Genomic DNA, 17,720 nt, shown 5'->3' with positions numbered 1-17,720 from the left:
GTTTCGCCACGTTAGCGCTAGCAAGCACTCTCTCCTTATGAGCAAAAAAACAAAACAAAACAGGGGAAGTTTTAGGAGTGACGGCGAGAGAAAGAGAGAGAGACAGAGAGCAGGAAAAGAGAGAGAGCGAGTTTTGAGATGTGAGATTTGTGACGTTTAGCGTGTTTGGAGTGTGTAGTTAATGTGTTGTCTTGTGTAGTTAGTGTGTAGTGTTGTGGATAGTCTTGTGTTGTGTGTTAGAACAATGAGGCGACTGCTGTCTCCAGGTAGAAACAGCAGTGATACACCTGCTGCTGTCAGACCTGCAGGTATCAGGCTGTGATGTTCTCCTTTGTATTGGACAGAAAATATTTTTTTGGAGTGGCACAAATAATTTGTGTGGCATCTTATTGAAGAACAGCTGATTGTTCTGTAAATAGTTTGAAATGGTTATTTAAAAAATCAAGGTAAATGGATGCAAATAAATTTGTTGTTTGCAAAACTTGTGCATAGGATTTTAAAATTGACAATTAATATTTGCATTTGAAGTTATGAAATATGATTCATTAAACATGTTTGTGGTTGTTACAGTAAAAATATAACTTTTTCTACTCTGATTTTATGGTTTTTGTCTGATTTTAGATAAATTCTAGTTATACAGTATGACAAAATGAGAACATAACTGTAAATTCAGGCACGCGAGGTTGTGCTAAAAAGAATGATACCAAACAAGGCAAAGTAAATAGTTTTTAAAGGTAAAATGTGGAGGGAAAATCAAGAGTAGTAAAAAAATGGCCAATTATACCCTGGACGCCAGAGGGTTAAACGTTCTTTTTTTTTTTTTTTAAAGTAACGCAATAGTTACTTTTCCAAGTAATTAATTACTTTTAGAATATTGTAACTCAGTTACTAACTCAGTTACTTTTTTGAAGAAGTAACTAGTAACTATAATTGAATTACTTTTTCAAAGTAACTTGCCCAACACTGCTTATAACAAGTGCTGACAGGCTGTTTTTGCACTTCAATTTTAGATTTACCTGTCAGACTCACATAATACATCTGACTCATTAAGTTTTGAAATACACATTTTTATAGGAATGAACAGCAGTGTTTGTGCTTAGATTTTCTTTTGAATCAGATCTCCAAGTAAACTGATGTGGTCAGCAGACTAAACATCTTGAGCAATTAATGGAGACAAGCTGTTGAGCTTAACGCATGATATTATTATTTGCCCCCCAAATTATAAGCCTTTACCCCCAACAGTGTCCATGTAATTTTTGACCAATAATATAGGCAATTGAGAAAGTAGATTCACTTATTACCACAATTCTATGGTTAATTTTTAAAGGAACAAGCCAATAATTAATGCACAACATGTCATTTCTTTTTAAGATAATTTATTAAGCTTTCCACAACCAAGAGATAACACAAAATATTCTGAATGATAACAGACTAATAAGTTTATGGCAGAGAAAAATGTGCATTTTAAATTCTTTTAAGACAAGAAAACAATTAGGTGCAAGTTGCCACCAAATGATCATAGATATAATCCAGCAAACAAACCTTTCAATAACAGAAAATAAAGAACTGAAATGCACATTAAAAAGAAATAACACAGGTAGATTGAGACCTTGCTCCAGCCTGTGGAGAAAAGGACAAGAAAATGAACATTCTCATAACCATGTGAAATACAGTAATTTGACTGTTAATTCCTGTCAGAGTAAGGTGGAGGAGAATGGCGGGAAAACTTACATGGACAGCTCTGTATTAGAACCCCCAGTTTTGGCCACGGTCTGTTCCACCATTTCTTCTCCCTCCTCCTCGCCCCTGTCCTCCCCTTGGATTGGACATTTCCTTCTCTTTCTTGTGCTTTTGATACCTTTCTGCCATAAGCAACAGCTCCTCTGGGATATCCTACAAAAGGATTCATTTTATTTATGATTATATACTTGTAATTATTTTGTATTAAAGACTGTTTGTCAGCTGTATTATAATATAAGTACACATGCACAGAATTCTCAGGAATTATGTTACATTTTGAATAAAAAGTCTATTCAATCAAAAGTGTATTTATGTCAACGCAAAATATGTTTTTGCCAACCTGTCCTGCTCGCTCCATGATGGGAATTAGCTCAGGTGCCATTCTCCAGTTCTCTCTTGTCACCAGGGTCACAGCAGCACCTGAACGTCTGAAACAAAACATGCATCAACATCACAAGCTAGCACAAGCACAGCCTGGCAGTAAACACTGCATGCACACACTCTTACCCTGCTCTGCCAGTGCGACCTACACGATGAACATATTCCTCGATGTTACGTGGGAAGTCAAAGTTGAAGACGTGCGTTACGTCATGGACATCCAACCCTCGAGATGCCAAATCTGTGGCCACGAGGATACGAACTCGACCTGGGAAAAGATACAACACTTATTCTGTGATAACTTCAATCCAACAGCCTTTACTTGTGGTAGTCTTTAGTTTAAAATAAAACCACCAGCTACACACAAAAATGCGTTTCCATTTTCTCTGCTAGTGCCATGCAGACTATTTTTCAAAGCACTTTTCCCTTCACGTTAAATACCGTTTTTGAAGTCCTTGAGAGCTTCTTCACGGTCACACTGTTCACGGTCACCATGGAGACTCTGCACAGCCAAACCTTGAAGGCACATATCGCTGGACAGGTCATCAACTCTGATGTTGAACAAAAATGGAAACGAGCAAACACAAAGGACACACGATTAAAGTGGGTACCAATGCTGATGTGTGTTTATCCAACTGTAACAGTGGTGAACAGCCACAACTATGAACCAACTCCGCACTTACGCAAGCTTCTTGCCAACAAAGATGATTACTTTTTCCTCTGGTTGCATGTTTCTGATGAAGTCAAACAGATACGACTTTTTCTCCTCTTCGCGAACAATCAGCACCGTTTGCTGCACCGTGTTAACAGCCTGAAAAGAATAGAAACACAGGAAGCATGTAAACAGAATCCAAACGGGCATAGACTATTTAGAACTTTAAAGTAAATAACATGTCTGCCAAGAATAAATGAACAAACTGTCAGACATGCAAAAGTCAGACAGAAACCATCTCTCCAGTACCCAGCTAAAATTTTACTTTTAGTTTTTAAGTCACTAAACGACCATGTGAAATACAGTAGTTTTAATGTTGTTAATTCATCCTTCTTACCTATCTGAGCAGTATTTATTTATACTCCAGAAAGAACCATGAGGTCCAGTTCAAAACTGATGTTAACCATTCCACAGTCTAAACTTAAATCTCGTGGCAACAGAGGCTTCTCCGTGGTAGGTCCCAGTCTCTGGAATAGTCTGCCTCTAAATATTAGAGCTGCACAAACCCTGGAACATTGTAAATCTTTACTGAGGATATATTTTTATGGATTGCCTTTAGTGCACGTTGACCCAAACATTTTGTTTTAACAGCCTTAGTCATTGTTGTTTTAGTTGTTTGTATTGTCTTGTATTATTCTCTTTTATATTTTTATTTCATCATTGTTGTGCATTTTACTTATTTCAATTGCATTTTAGTTTGTAAAGCACTTTGTGCAGCATGAGCTGTTGTAAATGTGCCATATAAATAAACTTGTGCTTGACCAACTTGATCAAAGTAGTACAACATACAAACAAAATAGTAAAGACATTTAAATCACTGATTGGATTCATTTCTACTTACAGCCAAGTCCAGGGTGCCCACATAAACCATCATGGGATTCTTTAGGTAGGATTTGGCCAGTCGTCTCACACCTGTGGGCCAAGTTGCACTGAAACATGAGAAATAACGGGCATAGAAGGTCGTTTTGATTTCCATTCACTGCACATTATATTCTACAACTCTGAAGCACTTCTGTAAGAAATAAGGTAACATTCAGTGTGAATTATGCCATTATTTACTTTTATAAATTCACCGTACAGTCATATTCCAAGTGTTTATCAACAGATTACATTTATTGTGGTGTATTTGCTAAAATGGATGAACACCAACCAATACTTGATGGTTTTCATGTTTAAAGTCAACCATTTAAATGCTCTTGTTCCTGAATTGGATGTGTTGTGTGTTCATGTGGTCAGTTTCATCATTAAGTGATGGCAAATTGTTTATACCTGGTCATGACAGTCTGTCGATCTGGACGGATGTCCAGAAGAATCTTCATAATTTGGGGTTCAAAGCCCATATCTAACATACGGTCAGCCTCGTCCAGCACCTTTTTAAAAGAGTAGTTACTAAAGACAGTGCATCTCGTTTTCACCACACACAACACGAGTACGCCAAATATACAAAATAAAACCCACCTACTATGCACCACGTGTCAGCAGCCAGTAGATCACATGTTTACAAGCCTCAAGTATACAAGTATAATTTTCCGGGCCCAAAAAAAGCCTGGTTGATTATGGTGTACACTGCTAGTTTAATCTATAAGACTACGGCACAAATTAGTAGCAATTTATACATTATAATATAAATCCATCCATTCTATGTGCAAGTATGTCTACTAGAAAGGGATACTTTAAGTTTATGAGAAATCAATCAAATTTCACAATCAACAGTTTATCTGCATACAGACAGCTCTGATGTTACCTTCTTCTTAATTTGATAATCCTTTCACTGGCTGCAGATTAGAAAAGTTAAAAACACATGTAAACTGCACAATAGATCAATGAAGGATTTTTATTGGTAATTTTAGATTTAGTTTTAGATGTGGATCCTTGTTATGACCAACAGGGTTAAGTGAGCAGATATTGCTACACCTATTGTTTACGCATTTAATCAGGTTTCCTGTCAAATGCTACAAGAACACCTTCATGGGCTTTTTTTTCTACACAGTGGACCAACACAAGCTTTGAGGAAAGCAAACATGCATAGACATAAAGAGCTGACCAAGTAGGTGATGGAGCGGAGGTTGATGAGCTCATTCATCTGTAGGTCATTGAGGCGGCCTGGTGTAGCAATCACGATGTCCACGCCATCCTTCACCAGGTTGATCTGGCCCCTCCTATCACCTCCACCATAGATACAGATACTGAGAGAGATGCAGAAGGAACAGTCATTATCATGCCCTCTCCACATCACATGATCATTGATTTTAATTTATTTTTAGTGACTTATGACCTTTTGCAACCCTTATAGCGGTACTTGCACTAAGTTCACCTGCGCAAGATCATGTGGGGATACATATTACAGCTGGATTAAGCTACTTGACGTTCAGCCTGCTGCAGAGTGCATTCAGACTAAATATGTCACACAGGTTTGGTTAAACAAAACTTTGCAGTGCATGTGTGAAGCCTAATGTTCAGGGTCATCACCCCGTCACCCCCACCGAGTCTTTAACAGTACCTGTTTCCCTTTGCGTTAACCTGTGCACAGTGCACTGCAGTGTCTGAGTAATGGCTGCTACACTGTTAGTAGACTAGACCTGACAAAATGGTGGATTCTGGCTGGGAGGGAAGCTGTACTGAGTCTGTGGCTGTGAAAAAGAGGATGGTGCTGTGAAATCTCATCTGAGCTACCTGGATGTGTCAGAGTGGTGAGAACAGGAGAAGCATTTGGATGTGAAAGAGGAGAGCAGGGGTGTGGATGGATGGAGGAATAGAGAGTAGGAGGGGGAGGAGTGTTGTGTGTTCTGTGCAGTTCACCGATACCCTCCCTAGTCCTCTGAGTCTTCTGAGATGCTAAAGGAAACACGTATTGACAATCAAGAGCCTTCTTTTTAGCAAATCTGAGCCCAAGTTACTTTCACTTTACTCCCTCGAGGAGTATTTTAATGTAATTACAAATTCTTCCTGCACCAACTGAGATTCCCACTCCAGTATTTTTCGACAGAGCCATGCAATACATTGAATTTCTGCCTGCATAATGTTGAACCCTATGGTGTTTAATTACACAAGCAAGTCTGGGCTATTTTTCCACCCTCGAAGAACATGTTATTCACTCACAACAAGCCCATTTCAATATATGTCAGTCACAACAACTAGTTCATGAATACATTGTTGTGTCCTTGGGCAAGACACTTCACCCGTTGCCTACTGGTGGTGGTCAGAGGGCCCGGTGGCGCCAGTGTCCGGCAGCCTCGCCTCTGTCAGTGCGCCCCAGGGTGGCTGTGGCTACAACGTAGCTTACCATCACCAGTGTGTGAATGTGTGTGTGAATGGGTGAATGACTGGATGTGTAAAGCGCTTTGGGGTCCTTAGGGACCAGAAAAGCCCTATATAAATACAGACCATTTACCATTTACCATTTACATTGCTCCCTGACTGTAACTTAACCCTGGCTTTAGCAGACAGACTGCCTCGTGACTTCTGCCAGCTCCAGTCATCATGGGAAAGGAGAAACTCCACATCAACATCGTGGTGATTGGCCACGTGGACTCTGGCAAGTCCACCACCACAGGCCACCTTATCTACAAGTGCGGAGGCATTGACAAGAGAACCATTGAGAAGTTTGAAAAGGAAGCTGCTGAGGTAAGGAGACAGGAGAGAAAGATGACCTCTTTAACTGGCAGCCGCTCTTCGCATATTAAGGCTGAAGCCATATGGCTTAAATAGAAATTAACACAATAGGAGCTGTTTGAGTTTTATATAACATAGAAGAGATTAAGATTGTTTGCAAAAAAGTCTTGAAGGTTAGTGTTGCTTGTGTCCCAGATGGGGAAAGGATCATTCGAGTACGCCTGGGTGCTGGACAAGCTGAAAGCTGAAAGGGAGCGTGGCATTACCATCGACATCTCACTGTGGAAGTTTGAAACTAGCAAATACTACGTGACTATCATTGATGCCCCGGGTCACAGGGACTTCATCAAGAACATGATCACCGGGACCTCTCAGGTGTGTAACATGACGATGCTAGGCCACTATGAAGTGTATTAGATTCTGTATTGCATGTTTTAAGGTGCTTTTGCAAGCTTGTGTACACAAGAGTGCATCACTTGCTATTACATTGAAGTATTTCAGTTGCCATTAGTGACTGTAGTAGGTGTTTAATTTGGTATGTAAATTATTACAGTACATTACATTATAGTATTAGCATCCAATAGTGGTAGTATTTCAAAGTTACTGAGGAATCCTACTAAAGCTGCATCCACTGCATTTTTAGGCAGACTGTGCTGTGCTGATTGTGGCAGCTGGTGTGGGAGAGTTCGAAGCAGGTATTTCCAAGAATGGACAGACTCGTGAGCACGCCCTCCTGGCCTACACTCTCGGAGCGAAGCAGCTCATTGTGGGAATCAACAAGATGGACTCTACGGAGCCAAACTACAGCCAGAAACGTTACGAGGAGATCGTGAAGGAAGTGAGCACCTACATCAAGAAGATTGGCTACAATCCTGACACGGTTGCCTTTGTACCCATTTCAGGCTGGAACGGAGACAACATGCTTGAGCCCAGCCCCAATGTAAGTACTAAAACAAAGCATAGTTATGCAAAAGCCAGAATGTGGCCCATCATTTGAATATTCATTTGTTTGACTGGTGCTGTGGATAGAAAGCTGTAGCTCAATACAGCTGTTGGACAAACTCAAATATGACCTGTCAAAGAATCTAAAGTGAACTTTTCACTAATTTCCCTTTAAACAGCTGTAGATATAAATAAGAGGTATTTTTCTACAACATGAAACATAGTGGTGGGAGCTAGGGGAAAAAAATAAAATGCAACTTTCTGCTAGTTAATTCAGCTTATTCATAAGATCAAGATGTGTCATTCATTCATTTAAAAAGTGACTGAAAATGTCCTGGAGGTTAAGAAACCAATAAAATGTTCTGTTATTATTTTAATTTAGAATTTAAATTATTACTGTATAAAATTGTGTATTATTATTTTTTCCTTCTTTCCTCTAGATGACATGGTTTAAGGGATGGAAAATAAATAGGAAGGAAGGTAATGCATCAGGAACCACACTACTGGAGGCTCTGGATGCCATCCAGCCCCCCACCCGTCCGACAGACAAACCTCTACGTCTTCCCCTGCAGGATGTCTACAAGATAGGAGGCAAGTGGTGTACGAATAACATATGGATAAACTTTTAAGATACTTTGGGAATAAAGGATAGTTGAGACATTTGGAACACGGAAAACCAGATAACTTTTTCAGGAGAGAACTGAAACACTTTGATTTTTATTTTAATATCCTTTACTCTCACCTCTTTTGCAGGAATTGGAACAGTCCCCGTAGGTCGTGTGGAAACAGGATTACTGAAGCCTGGAATGGTGGTGACATTTGCCCCTGTCAATGTGACTACCGAGGTCAAGTCTGTAGAAATGCACCATGAGGCACTGAGCGAAGCCCTACCCGGTGACAACGTTGGCTTTAATGTCAAGAACGTGTCTGTCAAGGATATTCGCCGTGGCAATGTTGCTGGTGACAGCAAGAATGACCCACCACAGGAAGCTGCCAACTTTACTGCTCAGGTAGATACAAGATTTGGATGTAAAAATTCCAATTATAGTAGAACGAGCACATGATTTAACAAATTCAGCTCCATCTAATGTCAGAACTATTTATATTCTCAATCCTCAAGGCAGACGAGAATGTGTTTAAATAAGACGACAGCATAAAAAGTAGAAATAAAAAAAAAGAAAGCATTTTTTTTTGCTTATTAATAAGGCACTGTGTGTCCCTTTGCTTTGCAGGTGATCATCCTCAACCACCCAGGCCAGATCAGCGCAGGTTATGCTCCCGTGCTGGACTGTCACACTGCTCACATTGCTTGCAAGTTTGCAGAGCTCAAAGAAAAGATTGATCGCCGCTCTGGCAAGAAGCTGGAGGACAACCCTAAATCCCTGAAATCGGGAGATGCTGCAATTGTAGATATGATTCCTGGCAAACCAATGTGTGTCGAGAGCTTCTCTGAGTACCCGCCCCTTGGTGAGTTCAAGTAGTTCCTAGAATTTCAAGAGCTTCCCTCATCAAAAGGCATTGTGGCTCCACTGCGAAGTCATGCCATATTTTATGATGAACTCAAACGTCTTTTATTCTTCTTCACTTTGCAGGGCGTTTTGCGGTGCGTGACATGCGTCAGACTGTGGCTGTCGGCGTGATTAAAGGTGTGGAGAAAAAGGTCTCCACTACTGGTAAAGTCACCAAGTCTGCCCAGAAGGCCCAGAGGAACAAATGAATGTTGTGCTACTCTGCCGACCCCAAGGTCTCCCAAGGCAGGACATCAGTCATCCAACTTCATCCTAGAATTGGCTACTTCAACTTAATAATTAAAGACTGGTTAATCATCACAATGCATCGCAAAAGCATTCGAAGGAAAGAAAAACACTTAGATCTTTAGTCCTTGAGGCAGCACTCCTGGTTCCATTTCAGTGGTTAGATTACCATTAAGTACAGTGTAACATCAACATGTTTCAAATATGTGCACTGTTGATTCGCGTCATGGAAACACCATTCTGTGCTATTTAGACATCAAATAATTACAGATACTGCAACCTATCACCTCTCTAGTTCAATGGAGTGCAGGTTCTGATCTCTTTACATGATGTTATATGTTGTCGTGCTTTTAGTGTTTGTTTGCAACTATATGGCGCTCTCTAGGAGCAAGAAGTCATAACTAGGGGTGGGTTTTAATAATCGATTCATCGATTAAAATCGATTCTGGCTTGGATAACGTGAAATCGATTCATTAAAATCCTGAATCGATTTTTTAATATAAATTTATTTTGCCCGAAACGCCAGAATCTCAGGTGAAACCTCACAAAATGTCAACAACCACCAAACAGCTAAGACAGTAAATGAGAGCAGGTACACGGATTTTGCACAAGGATGTAAACACACAGCGTGGACCCGCGGATCAGAATCAGTGAGATGTCGCCTTTCTCACCTGACGGGCGCTGCAGCTTTAAGCGGCTGCGTGCGCTCCCGCGGACGGCAATCACTTTCTGGCAGAACAACTGCACGGACACGGTCGGGGCTGAAAGCCGACAGCTCGCTGATTCTGATGTTTTGGCGGGTCCGCGCTTTGTGTTCACGCCCTTTTTGCGCTGATTCTAAAGCTGTTAGTTTTATCTCTCTCCAAACAATATTGACCGAACCAGCAGCAAAAGAAGATCCAAACTACGCTTCACATAAACATCCTCATGAAATCACTCTGACTTTTACTGTTTTGCTTCCACCACGATAAAATCACACTTCATGTACAGCTCTCTCTCTCTCTCTCTCTCTGTACTGTTTTCTGCATTATTCGCTTGCTTGTTACGCACAACTCTACTGTTGTTTACAGCGCTGTTGGCCGCTGTTTTTTGTTTTTTTTCGTTTTACATACTTCCGAAAAGAAAACCTAATTTCTGCAGTTCAATACTGAACAAATGTAAACTTTTTAAAATTATGCAAAATGCAAAACGCTCAGCCGTGTCTCTAATAAAACCGCTGTAACGTCAGAGGTAATGTTCATATGTTGATTAATGGTTTTCTTTCGTTTTTGATGTACTGCAGAATATTTTTATAAAATCCCAGGCCAGGAAAGCCACCTTCATGTTTTTCTGTGTTTTATCTTCAGCTACTTTGACACAATGGCATCTGCTGTGACACTCACACCTTTAATAAAGTCTTGCGTGTGTCAGCTTCCTTTTTATAGATACAAAAATATGTCAGTGTGCTGATCTGAATTATAATATTTCTGACTGTCAAAATTTCCCAGATTCAAATCGAATCGAATCGAATCGAATTGAATCGAATCGTGGATTGAATCGATTCGGGACCTTGTGAATCGGAAATGAATCGATTCTAGAAATCAGTGACGATACCCAGCCCTAGTCATAACCAGTGTTGGTCAAGTTACTTGAAAAAAGTAATCAGTTACTAATTACTGATTACTTCCCCCCAAAAGTAATCCTGTTACTTTACTGATTACTTATTTTCAAAAGTAATTAATTACTTAGTTACTTAGTTACTTTTTAAAAACACGATTTACAACCTGAATAGGTGATAAAGCAATAGATCTTTCAGCCCAATTCTACTTTTTCTGCATAATCCATCATACAAAATGTAATCAAATGGAAACGTCTCTTTTTAAAACTTTAAATCTTTTAACTTTATGCATCAAGCAAAAACTTAATTATATGCAACATTCTGACTGGAAGAAATTTGTTTAACATTTAAACCTATTTTCTGCACATTCCAGCACATAAAATAAAATATTTTTCTGTGTTTACACTCACTCTTTCAAATAGAATACGTCAAAGGCTGAATCAGCATAAGAGCAGGGTGTGGCAAAGTAAAGGGGTGTGTTCTCATACAATAAAAGGACACGCTAAGGATTAATCTTGCCAGACAAGTTTCATTCATCATTACACTGTCATGGCTGGGAGAGGGAAACCGCGCAAGCTAAACAGTCTCGACGCTGAGTGCACTAAAGTAAGTTCTCCTGATTTAACAGAAGGGAAGCAGAGTGAAAAACAAACGAAACAGAAACCAAAGAAAGCAGAGCAGAAAAATCCAAACGATGCTGAAGAAAAGTTTCCTCCTGACAGTACCAGAAGAGAATCTCCAGACAGCAGAGCGGAGAGAACAAGTGCTACCAGGACCAAGTCGACAAAACAACTTCCAGTGGCGAAACAGACAAAGGAAAATCCAAAAACCACAAGAACAAAGAATACAGAAGAGGCTTCAGAACAGACCACAAAAACCGAAATAAGTGCTGGCAAAGCCAAATCACCACCAGCAAAAGCCCGTGATGCCAAGCCAAAAGTAGAAGTACAATCTGCTGAGCAGGATACAAAGGTTGCACCAGGAAAATCTCAGGACTTAAAAAGGAAAGACATGACCAAAGAAAAAGCTTCAACAGATTATATCCTTAAGGAAACTCTGGAAAAAATTAGAATTAAGATGATTGACAAAGTCAACGCAGCAAAAGTCATAAAGGCGATAATACAAAATATAATCAATCATTTAAAACAAAATACATCAAGCTTTAAAGAGGTACAAGAACCCCTAAAAACAGGAAGCTACTATGAAAATCTAAAGGTAAGGTTTTACACTCTGAGTTCCCGCAATTAACTCAGGACAGGATTTGTGGTAAGAAATGCACTCCAATCTGACGTATGACTTGTATGTTGCACAGATTTGTAATCCTGATGAATTTGATGTCATGCTGCCCATCTTGGTTGATCGGGTGAAACTTGAACCATTTGGAAATGATGGCGCATTTTACAGTGTGGAATTAAAACGTGGCCACAAGAATCTGGAAAAATTTCTAGAAAATGACATTTTATCTGCTACCAAGATGCTCAATGAGTTCAGGGAAGAAGTGAAGAAATGTGTCAAGAATTTTACTGGTGAGTATCAAAGTTAGAGTTTAAGTTAGTTTTAGTGAAATTTCCATTTTACAGTAAAAGAGGGCCTGAGGAAGAATTCAATTTGACAAGGCCTTTAATTTAACATGCTTTTTTATCTATGCCTTCTATATTGTAACGTATTAATATACAGCATCCAGTACCATAGAATGTCTGGAGTTAGGTTTTGTTTGTTCTTTCAGAATGGAAGGTGGACAAGAAGAAAAGAGGCTGTCCAGCAGTGACCCTGACCACACATGTACAATCAGTCCCAATTTCACTGGATGTTGTTCTCTGCCTTATGGTTAAATCAAGCTGGCCGCCTTTCACAACCGAAGGCCTTAAAATAAACAACTGGCTTGGGGATAAGGCTAAGCAGGAATACAGGCAAAAGCCGTATTATCTGGTCCCAAAATATGAGGGCAAGGGTACAGTGGAAAGTGATGGGGTCCTTAATAAAGGTAAGTTTAACCTCTCTCAATTATTGAATAAAAAAAACAAACTAATCATAATGTGATTGTGAGCCACTGAACGAAATAGATAAAGTTATTGTTAACTGCAGTAGAAGTGAGAAAGGACACAGTATTATAAGACAACTGAATCCTGGTTAGAATGTTTGCGGCTGACATTGTTGTCAGTGTTGTGCCAAAAAGTCATTTTGAATGTTTCTGTGCGTTTTCATGTGTATTACCGTTGCTTACATTGGTAAATAAAATGTAGTCAACAGGATTCATCAAAGGGTTATATATAAAGTAATGGCATAGGGTTTCAGAGGGTTTCGCAGTTATAATGTAGTTACGGTGTAGGTTTCCCACTGAAGCAGAAATCCCCTTTAACACTTGACCAATGTTACTACAGTTCAAAATGTGCAGTTTTCATGAAGGTATAAAAAGCTTAAAATTTCCCTGTTCTCTTCTGTCATCTCTAACATACAGATGTTTGGAGAGTTTCATTCTCTCACATTGAGAAGGCCATCCTGAAAAATCACGGATCAAAGAAGACTTGCTGTGAAAAAAGTGGAGAAAACTGCTGCAGGTTAGAACAACATGCTTATTACCAAATTATTGCTTTCTGGTAGAAAATGAACACAATGGCAAAAAAAAAAAAAAAAAATTATTCGTCAAACCATTTGGTGTGTTGGTGTTTGGTACTATGCAATGGAGCATGCAATGGACCCAGTCAGTTATTTACATTATGTATTAAACTAGGGGTGCAGCTATCGATTATATTTGTAACGATGTATTCCATTAATTTAATGGATTAATGGATTATTCCATTAATCCAATTAAATGGATAACTACTTGTCTTATTAATGAGCAATAATAGACATTTAAAAGAGAAAACAGGTCTTTCAAAATGAACTGCTCATTAGTTTCCATTTTAGAAATTGCAATGTTTTGAACTGCATAAATCTGTTAAAAAAAACAACAGAAAGAACAAAACCCTTTGATTGTATTTATGCACCATATTAAATTAAATTTTTTAAAGAAAACATTTTCTTAAATGCAAAAATATATAAATACTTTCAAGTACTCTACAAGTTTTATCTCCTTGATGAGGTAGATTTTTTGTGCGTTCATGTTCCCAAATTTTTGTGCATCTGCGTGTGCCTGCGTGTTTTAAGTGTGAGAGGTCAAGCAAAGAGCGAGTTTCTATCTGTAGGCCTTTAAAGGAGAATGTGGTGGCTGCAATGAAGAAAAGCGAGAATATCAGCATTCCATAGTTAATGCAAAGTTTGATGCATACTTTCTGTGCTGCTGAAAACAAACGTTATAATGGTGCAGGCGTTACTTAATAGTAATAATAATTCAGTGTCCAGAGTTTTATTGGCCCATGTACATTTTTATTGGCTTGTGAAAAAGCGTTTGTTTATATTCTCAAATATTAATGCAATTTAATTAACACATTATTTTATATAATCTCACCTTCAATCTGATAAATGTTGCGAAAGCCCTGAAATTAATCTGGTCTAGTAAACCTCGTGTCCCCCTTTACTCACCCCTGCTTGCTGCAGGTATCGGTTTCATGTGCGGCTGTCGTCAGCCTTCTTAAGCTGTATAAATTAAACATGGTATCAGGCTAAGTTAATAGTTTGTCTGCATGTTTTAATACAACTTCTGGAGGCTTACTGCAGAATTACGTTAAACTGTGCCAGCGTTATCATCACGGCAGCTGTTGTGTTATCGATGTTTTCGTTGAAAACTGAGGGCCTCATAGGTTTAGTGTTGGCAGACTCTGTAGTCATTCGCTATTCCTAAATATGTTTCTATTACAGGTTTGCTTTTTGTCACAAATGCAACTGACATGCTATCTCTAGACATTTATATCCATCCATTTATATACACATATATTTATCTCTCAATTCAGGAAAGTAGGCAAGCTCAAGAAAATGTTTGATATTTTTACCTAATGTCATGTTGTGTACGTTTAATTATCCAAGGTTCCCAAAATCTCTGTATCTTTCTCCTTGTACACAGGAAGTCCTGTCTGAAACTCCTAAAGCACCTGCTACATCTGCTGAAGGAAAGGGACTCTTCATTTGACAAGTTTTGCTCTTATCATGCCAAAACTACACTCTTTCATGCCTGTTGCTTGCGAACTGATGACAGCAACTGGAGAGCCTCAGACCTGAGCAATTGTTTCCAGCTGCTCCTGGAAGACTTTGAACGTTACTTGGAAAATGGTGAACTATGCAACTTTTTCATTCCAAGTCAGAACCTGTTCTCTGGTATTAGAAAGTGCAAATGTCTGTCCGGTGCTATCAGGGAGGAACGTCTGAACGGCTTTCCTATTTTCAGGGAACAACTTACAAAAGTCACGAGCTCAGACGTGCATTAATGTCCATTTTTAAGTGCTATAGTGTCTTGATGCATGCTCAATCAAATGCTGCATCCAGATGAACAGAATCTTCGAAAGTTGATTCTGTTCATCTGGAGGTACCCAGATAGCAAATATCCATTGAAACAATGTTTAGTCAATATCAGTTGAATCTATTGAAAAAACATTGAAATCTGATATTGACGTAACATCACTCTTGCACCCTTTTTTAATGTTGATACAACATCAGGATTTGATATTGAATCAATGTTGAACGCTGATGTTGATTTTCCATCACTTTTGCACCCTTGGTTACTATTGAAACAACAATAAAATCATGATTAAATATCAGTATTTAACAGGTATTTGTATCAATACTAAACACCACTGCAAATTACCAGCAATACTTAAACCTGCTAAAAAGACAATTGTGTATGATCCACAAATAGGAAACCATTATATGCTGGACATTATCTTACAATTTGTCATGTCCATAAAAATATCCCTATACTATGAAGCATCTGGCATTATGTAATAAAAAAATGACAGACATCTCTGTGTCAATAACAAAGGATCAGATGATGGATCAGATGAAAAATCAACATCAGTTCAACGTCTCCTTGCCATATAGCGTTTTCAGACGCTATGAGATTTACTTACCTGGATGATTGAGCATGAATCAACACAGATGAACAGAAACAACTTTTTGGGAAGTCCTATAGTGTTTACAATGCCTCAGTAATTTACAACTTTGAGTTTTCATGTGATTTTGTTGTTTCCTGTTTTGCAACACATTTATAAGAAATTCTACTAGTACAACTGAGATGTAGGGGTACAGTTACAGAAGTACTTATATACTTTTCTTATTACGTGTTTCTTTATTATATTCTAAGTCAATCCTTAATATATTGCTTAAATGTGTTTTTAATATGTCAGCTATTAATCAGCAAATTACATTATCTTTTCATTGCCCATATATATTATTATATATTATATTTTTTAACTGACTTTTTTCTGAAGCCAGACGATACCTCTTATTTGTAAAATATATACCTTAGAATGGGACTCTTTAAGTCCTGTCGGAGCGGGCACGCTCCTTGTGCGTAACTATTTTTAAATCCCTGTAGAACTACAACCGTAAGCTAGCGAAATAATTTTTTTTTTTTTGCATATGAAACCATAGGAGTTGTACTTACATCTTATGCCATCAGTTTGTCCTAAGTCATGGTTTTCTTCCAAATATAGCTTTGGAAAATTTGCATAAAAAGCAATTGCAGCAACAAAAACATAATATTCCAGAAACACGCTTTGCCGATCCGATCAGCTGTTCATAACACTTCCTACGTTGGAAAAGACGTCAGCGTGAACTATGGCATGTCCGCCATGACCTGCCCGAAACCGGAAGTGACGTCATTTTCGCGGAGAATGTATTGTTTTTTGTTGCGTTTCTTTCTTTTTTTCTTTCTTTCTTTTCTTTTTTTTTTTTTACCTTCGGGGCCTTTATGCCTATGCTGGTGTTTTTAAAAGTTATGTTTGACTTTGTGCTTTTCTGTATCGTTTCTGGGATGCTTAGAACTCAAATTGCACTGCTGGAAATAGTTTATTTTGATGCACATGCTGTTTTTTTGCAAATTTGTATTATAATATTTTCGTTTTTCCTGCAGTACATAATAATTGGTGTATCTCAAGAATAAAACTATGAAGACACTCAAAATAAATTTCCTGTGGTGGAAAACTTTTTTGTGCAACTTTTTTGTATTTACAGTTTTGAGGTATAAACCTCATATTTCTAGTTAAAGAAATTTATGTAAAAACAAAAACGATTTTCAATTTTTTGGTAGTTTATTGCACTTTTTTGCAATTTATGTAGTTACTCTGGACTAAATGCATACATGTTATTAAAATTTAGGCCATAATGGTTGTATTGATGTATAGCAACTTGAAATGCTCCCAAAAATGGCACTACGGCATGTAAAAATATAAAGATAAGCTCTGGCGGACTTGGTTCTACGGTAGGTCTTAAAGGGTTAACTGGGGCTGAGATAGTCAGCATCCATACACAAAACAGCAACTCATGCAACAGCCAACACAATCTGCAAAGCAAAGCAGAATTCGGCATATACTTGTTTCCACTCATTTCAGATGAGACTGAAAAATAATATCAGAATTCATAACAGAATTTTACACTGACTGAAGAAATGTAAGCAGGAAACCAAAGTCTGCTCACAGGGCAGAAAAAAAAGTAGTGATTGAGGACAATAAACGCACAATTTTTCAGCTTGCTTATAACAAGTGCTGACAGGCTGTTTTTGCACTTCAATTTTAGATTTAGCTGTCAGACTCACATAATACATCTGACTCATTAAGTTTTGAAATACACATTTTTATAGGAATGAACAGCAGTGTTTGTGCTTAGATTTTCTTCTGAATCAGATCTCCTGATGGAGCGGGGGGGCTGGGAGGAGGAGTTGGCCGTCCGACTGGGGTCTGGAATGTGGGGCCTCCCTGCTGCTACGGAGTCGGGGCGGTCTGCTTCTCCCCACCGCAGGGAAAAGGGTAACACCACCTGGGTCTGGGTGCAGTTTCCCCCTCCAGGGGCAAGGGTACCCAGACCCGGTTCTTAGAGTATGCTTGGGGAGAGTGAT

At 38.7% G+C, this 17,720-nt stretch overlaps 3 protein-coding genes across 3 annotated transcripts; 2 read left to right on the top strand and 1 right to left on the bottom strand.

Annotated features, from left to right (window-relative positions):
• Window positions 1-1,359: 1,359 nt before the first annotated feature.
• On the bottom strand, window positions 1,360-5,158 carry LOC109204786 (probable ATP-dependent RNA helicase DDX43). Its single transcript, XM_025897743.1, has 10 exons — window positions 5,145-5,158; window positions 4,875-5,016; window positions 4,100-4,200; window positions 3,672-3,759; window positions 2,802-2,929; window positions 2,560-2,669; window positions 2,248-2,386; window positions 2,081-2,168; window positions 1,732-1,893; window positions 1,360-1,620 (listed from the first exon to the last, which is right to left on the bottom strand). Exons 1-9 carry the CDS (start codon window positions 5,156-5,158, stop codon window positions 1,747-1,749), a joined length of 957 nt encoding a protein of 318 aa, XP_025753528.1. The 3' UTR covers window positions 1,360-1,620; window positions 1,732-1,746.
• Window positions 5,159-6,242: 1,084 nt separating this feature from the next.
• LOC109204784 (elongation factor 1-alpha 1) lies at window positions 6,243-9,220 on the top strand. The gene is made up of 7 exons (XM_019366541.2): window positions 6,243-6,454; window positions 6,638-6,817; window positions 7,086-7,382; window positions 7,825-7,975; window positions 8,138-8,394; window positions 8,617-8,851; window positions 8,977-9,220. The coding sequence occupies exons 1-7, from the start codon at window positions 6,311-6,313 to the stop codon at window positions 9,099-9,101; spliced, it is 1,389 nt and encodes a 462-aa protein (XP_019222086.1). The 5' UTR covers window positions 6,243-6,310; the 3' UTR covers window positions 9,102-9,220.
• Window positions 9,221-11,182: 1,962 nt separating this feature from the next.
• On the top strand, window positions 11,183-16,583 carry cgasa (cyclic GMP-AMP synthase a). Its single transcript, XM_019366542.2, has 5 exons — window positions 11,183-11,950; window positions 12,048-12,261; window positions 12,462-12,719; window positions 13,194-13,293; window positions 14,736-16,583. Exons 1-5 carry the CDS (start codon window positions 11,285-11,287, stop codon window positions 15,094-15,096), a joined length of 1,599 nt encoding a protein of 532 aa, XP_019222087.2. The 5' UTR covers window positions 11,183-11,284; the 3' UTR covers window positions 15,097-16,583.
• Window positions 16,584-17,720: the final 1,137 nt, after the last annotated feature.

This window comes from Oreochromis niloticus, linkage group LG13 (genome assembly GCF_001858045.2).
Source record: "Oreochromis niloticus isolate F11D_XX linkage group LG13, O_niloticus_UMD_NMBU, whole genome shotgun sequence".
Lineage (NCBI taxonomy): Eukaryota > Metazoa > Chordata > Actinopteri > Cichliformes > Cichlidae > Oreochromis > Oreochromis niloticus.
This window is presented reverse-complemented; position numbering and strand designations above follow the sequence as displayed.

Bases quoted from the DNA above. Each gene is read 5' to 3' on its own strand.
- LOC109204786 (XM_025897743.1), bottom strand. The intron at 2,930-3,671 runs GTAAGTAGAAAT...TATTCTTTTCAG, and splicing joins TGGGCACCCTGGACTTGGCT to GCTGTTAACACGGTGCAGCA. The intron at 1,894-2,080 runs GTTGGCAAAAAC...ATCCTTTTGTAG, and splicing joins TCATGGAGCGAGCAGGACAG to GATATCCCAGAGGAGCTGTT.
- LOC109204784 (XM_019366541.2), top strand. From the start codon at position 6,311: ATGGGAAAGGAGAAACTCCACATCAACATCGTGGTGATTGGCCACGTG. The intron at 6,455-6,637 runs GTAAGGAGACAG...CTTGTGTCCCAG, and splicing joins TTGAAAAGGAAGCTGCTGAG to ATGGGGAAAGGATCATTCGA. The intron at 8,852-8,976 runs GTGAGTTCAAGT...TTCACTTTGCAG, and splicing joins CTCTGAGTACCCGCCCCTTG to GGCGTTTTGCGGTGCGTGAC.
- cgasa (XM_019366542.2), top strand. From the start codon at position 11,285: ATGGCTGGGAGAGGGAAACCGCGCAAGCTAAACAGTCTCGACGCTGAG. The intron at 12,262-12,461 runs GTGAGTATCAAA...TTGTTCTTTCAG, and splicing joins ATGTGTCAAGAATTTTACTG to AATGGAAGGTGGACAAGAAG. The intron at 13,294-14,735 runs GTTAGAACAACA...CCTTGTACACAG, and splicing joins AGTGGAGAAAACTGCTGCAG to GAAGTCCTGTCTGAAACTCC.